The sequence below is a fragment of the Eucyclogobius newberryi genome, unplaced genomic scaffold (assembly GCF_026437365.1).
Source record: "Eucyclogobius newberryi isolate DKJ021-1_F unplaced genomic scaffold, fEucNew1.0.hap1 SCAF_13, whole genome shotgun sequence".
Taxonomy (NCBI): domain Eukaryota; kingdom Metazoa; phylum Chordata; class Actinopteri; order Gobiiformes; family Gobiidae; genus Eucyclogobius; species Eucyclogobius newberryi.
In genome coordinates, this window is record NW_027315757.1 from 14,668,064 (window position 1) to 14,682,029 (window position 13,966).

At 37.9% G+C, this 13,966-nt stretch overlaps 1 protein-coding gene across 3 annotated transcripts in view; it reads right to left on the reverse strand.

Annotated features, from left to right (window-relative positions):
- Positions 1–12,437: 12,437 nt before the first annotated feature.
- Positions 12,438–13,966, reverse strand: part of LOC140358030 (forkhead box protein K2-like) — a 32,907-nt gene continuing 31,378 nt past the window's right edge. Inside the window, exon 9 of one of the 3 annotated variants that reach the window (XM_072442671.1) lies at positions 12,438–12,840. In XM_072442671.1, the coding sequence (XP_072298772.1) occupies positions 12,608–12,840 (233 nt within the window). In that variant the 3' untranslated portion in view covers positions 12,438–12,607. Of the gene's footprint in view, positions 12,847–13,966 lie in introns of all 3 variants that reach the window. The other 2 variants (XM_072442670.1, XM_072442669.1) reach the window with 2 other exon arrangements.

Here is a 13,966-nt window from a genome sequence, read left to right on the forward strand (position 1 = left end):
ATGACACATGATATATTATATGACATATTACACATGATATATTATATGACATATTACATATGACACATGATATATCATATGACATATTACACGTGACACATGATATATTATATGACATATTACACGTGACACATGATATATTATATGACATATTACATATTACATATGATATATTATATGACATATTACACATGACACATGATATATTATATGACATATTACACATGACACATGATATATTATATGACATATTACACGTGACACATGATATATTATATGACATATTACACATGACACATGATATATTATATGACATATTACACATGACACATGATATATTATAAGACATATTACATATTACACATGATATATTATATGACATATTACACGTGACACATGATATATTATATGACATATTACACATGACACATGATATATTATATGACATATTACACATGACACATGATATATTATATGACATATTACACGTGACACATGATATATTATAAGACATATTACACATTACACATGATATATTATATGACATATTACATATTACACATGATATATTATATGACATATTACACGTGACACATGATATATTATATGACATATTACACGTGACACATGATATATTATATGACATATTACATATTACACATGATATATTATATGACATATTACATATGACACATGATATATTATATGACATATTACACATGACACATGATATATTATATGACATATTACATATTACACATGATATATTATAAGACATATTACACGTGACACATGATATATTATATGACATATTACATATTACACATGATATATTATATGACATATTGCATATGACACATGATATATTATATGGCATATTACATATTACACATGATATATTATATGACATATTACACGTGACACATGATATATTATATGACATATTACACATGACACATGATATATTATATGACATATTACACTTGACACATGATATATTATATGACATATTACATATTACACATGATATATTACATGACATATTACACATGACACATGATATATTATATGACATATTACATATTACACATGATATATTATATGACATATTACATATGACACATGATATATTATATGACATATTACATGTGACACATGATATATTATATGACATATTACATATGACACATGATATATTATATGACATATTACATATGACACATGATATATTATATGACATATTACATATGACACATGATATATTATATGACATATTACACGTGACACATGATATATTATATGACATATTACACATGACACATGATATATTATATGACATATTACACGTGACACATGATATATTATATGACATATTACACATGACACATGATAGATTATATGACATATTACACATGACACATGATATATCAAATGACATATTACACGTGACAAATTATATATTATATTACATATTACATATTACACATGATATATTATATGACATATTACATATTACACATGATATATTATATGACATATTACATATTACACGTGACACATGAAATATTATATGACATATTACACATGACACATGATATATTATATGACATATTACACGTGACACATGATATATTATATGACATATTACACGTGACACATGATATATTATATGACATATTACATATGACACATGATATATTATATGACATATTACACATGACACATGATATATTATAAGACATATTACATATTACACATGATAAATTATATGACATATTACACATGACACATGATATATTATAAGACATATTACACGTGACACATGATATATTATATGACATATTACATATGACACATGATATATTATATGACATATTACACATGACACATGATATATTATAATACATATTACATATTACACATGATATATTATATGACATATTACACATGATATATTATATGACATATTACACATGACACATGATATATTATATGACATATTACACATGACACATGATATATTATATGACATATTACATATTACACATGATATATTATATGACATATTACACGTGACACATGATATATTATATGACATATTACACGTGACACATGATATATTATATGACATATTACACATGACACATGATATATTATATGACCTATTACACATGACACATGATAGATTATATGACATATTACACATGACACATGATATATCAAATGACATATTACACGTGACAAATGATATATTATATTACATATTACACATGACACATGATATTTTATATGACATATTACACGTGACAAATGATATATTATATGACATATTACACATGACACATGATATATTATATGACATATTACACATGACACATGATATATTATATGACATATTACACATGACACATGATATATTATATGACATATTACACGTGACAAATGATATATTATATGACATATTACACATGACACATGATATATTATATGACATATTACACGTGACACATGATATATTATATGACATATTACATATTACACATGATATATTATATGACATATTACACGTGACACATGATATATTATATGACATATTACACGTGACACATGATATATTATATGACATATTACACATGACACATGATATATTATAAGACATATTACACATGACACATGATATATTATATGACATATTACACATGACACATGATATATTATATGACATATTACACGTGACAAATGATATATTATATGACATATTACACATGACACATGATATATTATATGACATATTACACGTGACACATGATATATTATATGACATATTACACATGACACATGATATATTATAAGACATATTACACATGACACATGATATATTATATGACATATTACACGTGACACATAGGGGGCGTGTCCTCACTTGTAAGTGGCGCTTACATCACTGACTGCAGCGTCGTAACAAAAGGAGGAAAAGAGTGTTTTATAAACGATGATGTTTCTCTTTCTCAGACGTCGTTTCAAAAGGTCAAAGTTCAGCTGCTCATTCAATGATTTACCATAAAACTGTCACAATATTTCATCAGTTTAATATTATTATTCAAAGTTAACGTTAATCAACGTTTCACCCACAGAAGAGTGAGTCCTAGTTTAGTCCTGGTTCAGACCTGGTTTAGTCCCTGGTCCTTGAACAGCCTCCATGCGGTTTGTTCCTTTTTGGATGCTGTCGTTGCCATGGTGACGTCTTCCTTGGCGACCACACATTCCCCCTTTTTGGTGTCCTCATCTGAACCGCAGACGACTCGTGGCAGCGCCGTCGTGTGGAGGAAAGAGGAACTGCTCCTCCTCCTCTGACCTCTTTCATCATGTTTGTTTCTGCTTCAGGATCGATTGTCTACCTCGCTCGTCTCCTCCAGCGTCTCCATGGTAACACAAGCCTCTGGTCTCCATGGCGACGGGCTCCCACAGCAGCAGCTCAGAGTGTGACTCCAGCAGCTTCTACTTTTATACTTGTTTTCAAAGAATAAAGATAAAAGATATTTTAAATTTAAATTTTCGACTCTAATTTCCCTGGTGAATGTCTGTCTCCGTCTCCATGGTAACCCTGCCCCGAGCTGGCCCCTGTCCAGACTGACCCCGCCTAAGGCCCAAAGTCACTGGGACAGGCTCCGGTGACCTCTGACCCCTGACGGGAACATGTGAATATTTATTCAATGAAATATTAAAATATAAACTAGTCAAAAGTCACAAATCAAGATGATCCAAGTTTAAGTCATTTTAATATTTTAAAAACTAAAGATTTAAATATTGTAAGCTTTTAAACTCATGACTTTGATTTAATATTTCTAGTTTTAGTCTGAAGAGTTATTTTGTTTTTGTGACACATTTAAAGCAGTTTGAAGCCTTTTTACTGCCCTCTAGTGGACAAGTGTGGTTCAACACTCCAGACCGGAACGAGACATGAAACAAACAAACTAACAAACAAACAAACAAACAAACAAACAAACACTTTAATGTGAGAAACTGAAATGATAAATCTCCAGTTCGTCTTTTATTTTACATTTCAGGAAAGTTTAATTGTAGAAAAGAAGAAACAAATAAAATGTACATAATGATTAGAAGATTTACTTTCAAAGAGTCAAACCTACGACTTTTTTCATCAGATTTTGAATTTAAAATTTAGGTGAATTTCAATTGAATTTCAAACACTGAAAAAACACACGCCTGAATATTCTATTTTAAATTTCAGTCACTAATATTTGTATTTTCATTGTCTCGAGTTCAGAGATTCAAAATGAAAAATTCACTTTTTGAATAAAGATTTTCAAGCCTCAAATTCAGTCTAAATTCAGATTCTGTCGTTTGGATCGTTGTCTTTTTTTGCTAAATTCTGAATTGAATTTTGAATTTCAAACTGAATTTTAAACTGTTGAATTTGAGGCTTGAAAATCTTTATTTAAAAAGTGAATTTTTCATTTTGATCTGAGAAATGTGCACTGCAAAATTCAGACTGAAATTTAGAAAAACAATTCAAACATGTTTTTTTAAAAGGCTCTAAATTTAGAGAGTTAGAAATTCAGAGTTTTTAAAATGTTCATCCCATGTGGTCCTCATGAATAAATCTGATAAATTTGATCAAAAGTCACTCAAGACATCGTAAATTTGAACATTTTAATCCGACACATTTGATTAGTTTGATTTAATAATTCAAGGTTTAATCGGAGCTCATATAAAAGTACTGGATTTAAACACTTTTAAAAAAAATTATATTTAGTACTTTTCTAGGACCATGAATTTACTTTTATTAGGGACACCACAAACTGGCGAGAGGCCTAATAGTTCCGTAAGGCTGTGCGAACTGTAGCTGTGAAAATGCGCACGAAATCGAGCATGTTCCGTGCATATAAACTTGAACATTATTACTGTATAGAGGGCCAAAAACACAAAGTGTTAAAAAACGAAACGAAAGTACCCGTCAGTGACCAGGGACCCACACCATGAAGTAGGAAAGCGCGAACGCTTTCCGAAAATGTATAGTTTAAGATATTTGAAAAATCGGAAACATTGTTTTCGAATCGGAATATTTAGGCCCGAGCCCCAGCAGGGCGGAGGGCCTATTGCTCCCGCAACGCTGCCAAAGGCAGCGTTGCAACTGTCTGACCAAACATGCGGGCGCAGCCCGCATGTTTTGTACCCCGTCGCCCCTGGCAAGTACAGTGAACTAGCCCATGCCGAAGGCATGGATCATGCATACTTACTCCTGCTATGACAGAAATAGTCAACAATTAGTGAATGGGCGTAGCCCATTCACTAATTGTTGACAACAGCAGCGCGAAGCGCTGCATTCCTCCAAAAACCCTCCTGGCATCGTCCCGTACGCGAGAATCCATGCCACAGGCATGGGCCATGCTTGTATCTGCTCAAATCAATGGAAGTCTATGCGGAGTGGGCGGGGCATCCCGACGGAATAGGGAGTGACGAGCGCGTAAGCGCTCGTAATGATGATTCCACCCCATGGCGGCATCGGGAAGGCTTAGAGCTTTCAAACGATGTATAATTTGTTGTTATAGTGGAAACGGCTATATTGTTTTTGCTAAAAATATTATTTTTATTTTTATTATTTTTCTTGTTCTTCTGCTTTTTGAGCTCTAATTTGACCCCCTGAACATGCTCAAAAACTCACCAAACTTTTTCCAAAATTCAGAATCGGCGAAAAATTTGATTTTTTCAGGGCCATTTTTTTTTTCGGCAAAAAATGGCGCGACAGCGCCACCGACAAAAGTCAAAATACATTGCGCCTATGGGAGACGCCCCGAGGTCAACTTTGGCGTAAAGCTACGAAATTCGGGACACGCATTCATCTCGTGAGGACAAAAAAAAAAAATCATTGTGACCACGCCCCCAGACTTACCCTATGGCCGCCATCTTCCTTTGAAAATGAAAACAAGCTGAGTTAGCCATTTTGTTTACGTCAAACTTTGACGAACTCCTCCTAGGGCGTTTTGCCCACCAACTTCAAAATCGGCGGACGTCCTCTGGACAAGTGGGGCATCTAAAGTTATCCAATTTTTTGAGATACCTTTTACGGTCTGTGTGCGGCGCAGCCGCAAAGTTGGACAACTTATTTTGGAATATTGCAGATCTAAAAATTTCTCCCATTTGATCAAAACCAGTCCGATTAGGACCAAATTCGAATCAGTTGTTCAACTTTCTAGTTTGGACCAGTTTAGGCTGACAAAATTGAAATGGCCGCGATAGCGCCCCCTACAGAGTGACCTTTAAATTAACATTGAAGGTCAAAAATTAGTTTTACCAAAATTGTCTAAACTTTACCCAAAATTCTATTTTGCCGTCCCGATCACAAAAGCCAATCACAAAAATGCCTAAATTTTTACGGCGTATTCGTAGCGATGACAGAAACCTCCCATGTTATCCCTATGGGAAAACCACAAAATCTCTCAAATTACCACATTTTTATGTTTTACACTTTAACGAAGTCCTCCTAGTGCGTTTTGCCCACCAACCTCAAAATCGGTGTACGTCCTCTAGACAAGTGGTGCATCTAAAGTTATCCAAATTTTAAGGATAACTTTTACGGTCTCTGTGCGACGGAGCCGCAAACAATTCCCAGAATTCTGACTATTTGGCCTTCAGAGTGGCCTATAAACAATAGAGTTTTTCCAAATGACATGATATTTTGAACAAAATTCTAATTTGCCATCCTGATCATAAAAGTATAAGAGCCAAAGTCATATTTTGTAAGGCGTAACCGTAGCGTTGACAGAAACATCCCATGTTATCCTTATGGGAAAATTGTAGAATCGCTCAAATCACCACATTTTTCCGCTTCACACTTTAACAAACTCCTCCTAGGGCGATTGTCCGATCAAGCTCATATTTGGAGAATATCATCTACACAAGCGGGGCATCAAAAGTTGTCCATATTTTGATTTTAAGTGCTACGGTCTCTGTGTGGCGGACCCGCAAATATATGTCAGAAATGGGAAAACAGCGAAATCTCTAAAATGACCACATTTTTACGCTTCACACTTTAACGAACTCCTCCTAGGCCGATTGCCCGATCAAGCTCATATTTGGGGAAAATCATCTACACAAAAGGGGCATCAAAAGTTAGTCATATTTTGATTTTAAGTGGTACGGTCTCTGTGCCGTGGAGCTGCAAATATACTGTCACAAATGGGAAAAACGCTAAATCCTTGAAATGTTCACATTTACGCTTCACACTTTAACAAACTCCTCCGTGGGCAATAGCTCGATCAAGCTTTACTTTGGGAAAAATCATCTACACAAGCGCGGCATCAAAAGTTATCCATATTTTTATTCCAAGTGCTACGGTCTCTGTGCGGCGGCGCAGCAAATTTGACTGACACTTGTGTTCATTTGCACTGGATTGGCCATGTCCAATGTGTCGCCGTCTGTCAAGTTCTTTTTTTATTCAACACACAATAAGGGCGCCATCTTTATCAAGTCGAAAGCGCAGAGTCGGAAGGCCGGCGGCCCGCGAGGGCCGTTGGATGCCGCTTGCGGCTTTAATATTCTTTCTTTCTTCTTCTCGGGACCAACCCCCCTATTTTTCACCCAGTGAACATTGACAAAAAGTCACAAAAATTTACACACCTCTAAAAATTGTGCCTCTCTACATTCTGGCTATCTCCTTTTTCTAAAATTTTAAAAATTGGCGCATCAAATGTACCAAAAATGCATTGAGCGGAAATGGCCAAAAAAATATCTGATCGTAGAATCATGAAATTTGGCGCAGAGGTAGATGGTGACAAGAGAAGTAAAAATTATTAACAAGGAAACGCCGTCCGCCCAACCAAATGTCGGCCATATTGGATCTAAATTAGCTAAGCATGACTCAGGAGTTTTTCCAAATGTCGTACTTTTACGAACTCCTCCCAGGGCGTTGGCCCTAAAAAGCTGAAATTTGGTGAAAATTGTGCTGAGGAGTGGGACATCAAAAGTTATTCAAATCACTTTGATATCAGTCACGGTCTCTGTGCGGCGAAGCCACAAACTGAAGCTAGAATTTATGAGATTTCCCAAATTTTAAATTTGCTGCCGTTTGTGCAGACAAAGGCCGAATTCCGTCAAATTTGAATCAGTTGTTAAACCCTTTGCCCTAAACCTATTTTAAGTTAAATTAATTAATTTGGCCCTACAGAGTGACATAACATTTTAAATTGAGGGTAAAATAGAAAATTTTTCGAAATTTCACGGGATTTGGCACAAAATTCGATTTTGGCATCCCGATCAAAAAAGTCAAAGAGACTCATGTCATATTTGTTACGGCGTAGCCGTAGCGATGACAGAAACCTCCCATGTTATTCCAATGGGGAAATCGCCAGATCTCTGAAATGTGAACATGTTTACACTTTATTCTTTTACAAACTCCTCCAAGGGCGTTTGCCCTATTAACCTGAAATTTGGTGAGACTCCTCTTCAGGAGTGGGCCATCAACATTTTTATTCTGAGAGTCACAGACTTTGTGCAGCGCAGCTGCAAACTTTTCCCTTCATATGTAAAGCAAAGGGGAGAAGACGCGACAGCGTCACGATATGAGTCAGCATTAGGTGTAATAAAAGGTCAATTGGGGCGCGGCGTGGTGAGGGCCGATCATCGCCACTTGCGACTATATTTTATTATTATTATTATTAGTTGACGAAATGGTTCTGACTTTTGGAAACAACCTAAACGTGACATTTTGCTGAAGGTTAAAAAAAAACTCACAAAACGTCTTTGGGCTTTAAATTAATTTATTTAAAAAAAGCATTTCTCCACTGAAGCAAAACAACATCAATTTCTCTTTTTCTTTTCCATTTGGAACGTGTACAATCGACAGACTCGCCGGCTCGCAGACGTGATCCAGCAATAATAATAATAAAAATAATAGAGAGGTTTCGGGAGATCTGCCACAACCACAACATCAAGACGGCTTCGTTTGAAACACGGGACAGGAAGTAGGAGGGCGGGACTTAAGGGGTCAACAGGAAGTTTAAAAAAAAAAAGTGGAAAAATACAAAACACTGCACTGCAAAAACAAATACAAGTTTAAAATGAATCTGGAGTTGTTTTGATCCGTTTATATTTATTTATTGACTTGATTAAACATCATTTAAATTGTTTTGAGACATTTCTGACTTTTATTTCCATCTAATTTACACGTAAAATAACCTGCCGTTAGTTTAGGGTTGAATTTTCTTATTGCGTCAAAAATAAACATTCTTGGCAGATTATTTTGTCTCGAAACAAAAGGAACTAAATTAGAATCTATCATAAAGTGTTGGAAACATTTTAGTTTAACAAAAATGACAAAATATCTTCATCCAAGAACATTTTTTTCCAAAAATGTATGACATTTGTCTAAAATGATAAATAAATCCTATACGAAATAATAGTAAAAACATCTCAAAACGTCATAAATTTGATCTAAAGTAAATATAATAATCTTAATATTTAATCGAGTCAAAATAAAACAGTCCAGAGTCATTTCAGCCGTTTGTTTTACAGTGTGGGTCAAGTGCAAGTCTGTTCTTTTCCTGGTGTTTTTACAGTACACGCCGGTGGTGGTCACACACACACACACACACACACACACACACACACACACACACACACACACACACACACACACACACACACACACACACACACACACACACACACACACACACACACACACACACACACACACACACACACACACACACGGCGGTCAGGCCCGGCGGTCACACCCGTGGTCACATGCAGGGGTCACATCTGGAAGCTACACACGCAGAGTCATATAATCATCGCTTATTATCTGTGCAATTATGATTAAAATATGTAGAATAACATGTGACGAGCGAGAGAGCAAGAGGAAGAACCACAAACGCGTCGGGGTCAAAATGTAAAAAAAAGAGGTAAAAAAAGAGAGGTCAATATATGAGTCCCATACACTGCAAAAAAAAAGAAAGAAAAAGAGGCAAGTGTTGGCGATAAAAAGGACTTGAATTCCGCAGATGTGCGTCTGGAGTCGACTTTAAGCGTTTGATTTGATTTCATGCATTTTTTTAACATTTCAAATTGCATTTTTGGTCACATGGTCAGTACAGTGGGATTTTATTCATATTTAAGTACAAATTTCAGACAAAGAAAAAGAGTGAACTTTAAACTGGGTTAAAAACACCTTAAAACAGGTCAAAACCATTGAAACATATTTACAAAACGGCTCAAATCGAACGGCACATCCAGAATCCAAGGTATTATTTTTTTGCAGTGTATACGTGTTACTTAAAAAAAAAAGTTTATGAAAAAGTCCTATGAACTGAATACTGCGTATACCGCATATACTACTGCGATGAAGAGGTGCAGCCGTGTATCCACCAGCGCTCGACATTAATCATCAATAATAGTCTTGACCTCGAGTCGTGTAAAGACATAATTAAAGCTGTGAAATCTTGTAACGAGAGTTCACTTCCTGTCGCTCGTCTTCGTCGACTTCACAAAACTACTAAATTAAACTCATTTCTGTTTGGTTTAAATTCCAGGCAAATGTTTAATTAAATAAACTCTCGTTACATAATGACACAGGACATAAAAAAAAAAAAGACGCACGTCCAAATGCGGCCACCAGGGGCGACGTTCAGGAAGAGAAACTAATCCATTTCATTAGTTTTAGTTTGTTTCGAGTGAATTTTGTTCTCATTTTATACAAAACATTTGAAATACAAAAAGGCGAAATTTAAGACGCCATTTAACGGTCAAACGTGGCGGTTGAATGCAGCGGCGGTTAAACGGGACGCTGGCGGCGCCGGTGGATACACGGCACTCTTGAGCTGCCACAGGATTTTTGGCTCAATCGTTTTTGCTTTTTGTCCCTCCCTCAAAAGCCTCGAGACGAATCCAAACAGAGGAGGTGCAAGGCCCGGGGCGGAGCCTGGGGCAGAGCCGGCACGAGCGCGCCGCTGCCCCCTGGTGAGCTGAGGTAACACGGCGGCCTCAGTGTCGCCGCTCGAGCGAGGCGATGGTGGCTCACGAGACGCACGACATAATCCTTTATTCACACGATTTTAGAGTGAAACTATAATTATATATTTGATTTTGACGGGATTTATTTAGTAAAGATAAAATATTAGTTAATTTACATAGTATTTCCTTTAAGGAAATAAAATGTGAAGTATTTGTACTTCTAATAAGAAACTAGTATCTTACATTCTTTATTGCCAGTTTAGCTTAAATAAAAGACAAAATATGTTGAAAATAGCAAAAGAGAAACATAAAACTACTAAAGTTTTTAATTTACAAACCAAATAAATCCAGCCAAAAACTACAAAATAAGATAAATATTTACAATTTATTTTTTGCAGTGTAATTCATCTAGATAGTTCTTTATACAGAATATTTCAACGCGTTTGTCGTCGGTCGTTACGCCACGCGAGGCCACCATAACCTCTCGCGCCGAACAGGGAACACTGGGCGGCCATTTTGGGGCGTGGCGTCTCGCAACTCTTCTGGTGATTTAAGGCGTGGTTTAACATCCGGATGACTTCCACCTCCCTCCGGTCCCGTCTTTTCGCTAGTTCTCGACGAGGGCTGCACAATACACTCGCTCGACTTCGACCTTTCACCTTTGCACGGGACAGTCGTGGCGTTTCGGTGCGACGGGCGCGTCTTTAGTCCAGTTGCTTTAAAAGGCGCCACTCGACGGCACGAAAACAAAGTTAAAACGCTGTCTTTTGTTAATAGAGGATACAATAAGTTATATAAACTTTAAAAAATAATGCTAAAGTTAAGTTTATTGCCAAAAGAAGGACACGTCAATATTCCGGATGGACATTGAAATCACCCCAGGTTACCCTTTTAACGGACCGCGTGGCCTTTTGTCGACCTCGATTGGGCGTGGTTAGAATTTGCCCGTTGATAATTTACTGCCGTTTGCGTCAACTTGAGACGCTCGAACGGCTCGTCGTGATTGGTTCCCGCACGTTTCACTCCGTGTAAATGTGCAGCCCCGCCCGTTCTGGTGCAGTCTTCAGCAAAAGTCTTACGGGGCAAAATGAAACCGCTCTCCGGGTTTGGCACGGCGGGAGTCAATGGAATGGCGGACAATGGGGGCGGGACACTACGGCGGATGAGGAGGAGGCGGGGGGAGAGGAAGGGGGTGGGGCAAGGGGGCGCGGTGAAGGTTCGGGGAGGAATTTCGCCGCAAAAACGACAATCGACGGCGGTGAAAATGACTTGAATTCAAAATGTTTCATAATTGCAGTTAAATTGAACAAGTGGGTGTGGTTTCAGTGTAGTGGGTGTGGTTTCAGTGTAGTTTTTGCATCGCTTAATCTCCTATGAAATGAAGTGATTCTTATCAAAGTAAACAAAAAAACTACACGAAAATAAGTTAAACAATTAATATAGAATAATACGCATTGATTTAGTTCTGTTACATTTCAAAGCAGTGATTTTGTTCTTTGAAAACAAGATTATTTCCTTATATTTTATGATATTTCAAAATGTAAATAGTTAAAACGACTCAAAAGAATGCAAGTCACTTAAACCGACGCGGATGATATTTTTTGCAGTGCAGTGGAGGCGTCGGGGGCGGGGCAGGTCAGTTGTTGCGGTCGCTGCTCTGGTCGTTAGCTGCCGCAGTGTCGTTGGAGGCGGGACAGGGGGCGAATGGCGGAGAGGAGGAGGTGGGCGTGGCCATTGGTGGGTCCGGTTTGGAGCGCTTGGCATCCGGCTGCTGTTCGGCGCTCTGATCCCCGTTCTGGCGTTTGGTCGGGAGCGATGCCGAGGCCGAGGCGTGGGCGGCGAGCAGGTGCAGGGGGCTGGACGCCGCCGCTGCTGCTGCGGGAGAGACGGGAAACTGGTTAGAGCGAGCGGAGAGCGGCGAAGACGAGCGCCAACGAGACTAATGTCCAGTAAAATACACATATTTATGTTTATGAAGCTAAGGCCCAGGGGCCAAATCAGGCCCTTCAATCGATTTAATCGGGCCCAAAAACTCACCTTTCAAATATTAAAATATAATAAATATCTTTTACTGGTTTAATTGTGGGTTAACACTAGTTTAGACCGGGTTTAGTCTTGGTTTAATTCTGCTTTAGACCAGTTTTGATCTTGGGTTAGTCCTAGTTTAGTCCTGGTCAAACCCACCACAAACTCACCACAAACCCGCCACACACTCACCACTCACCGTAAACTCACCACAAACTCACCACAAACTCACCACAAACTCACCACTCACCGTAAACTCACCACAAACTCACCACAAACTCACCACTAACTCACCACAAACTCACCACTAACTCACCACAAACTCACCACAAACTCACCACAAACTCACCACTAACTCACCGCAAACTCACCGCAAACTCACCGCAAACTCACCACAAACTTACCACAAACTCACCACTCACCGCAAACTCACCACAAACTCACCGCAAACTCACCACTCACCACAAACTCACCGCAAACTCACCACTCACCACAAACTCACCACAAACTCACCACAAACTCACCACAAACTCACCACAAACTCACCACAAACTCACCACTAACTCACCACTAACTCACCACTGACTCACCGCAAACTCACCGCAAACTCACCGCAAACTCACCACAAACTTACCACAAACTCACCACTCACCGCAAACTCACCACAAACCCACCACAAACTCACCGCAAACTCACCACTCACCACAAACTCACCGCAAACTCACCACTCACCCACCACAAACTCACCGCAAACTCACCACTCACCACAAACTCACCGCAAACTCACCACTCACCACAAACTCACCGCAAACTCACCACTCACCACAAACTCACCACTCACCACAAACTCACCGCAAACTCACCACTCACCAAACTCACCACAAACCCACCGCAAACTCACCGCAAACCCACCACAAACCCGCCACACACTCGCCACAAACTCACCACAAACTCACCAGAAACTCACCAC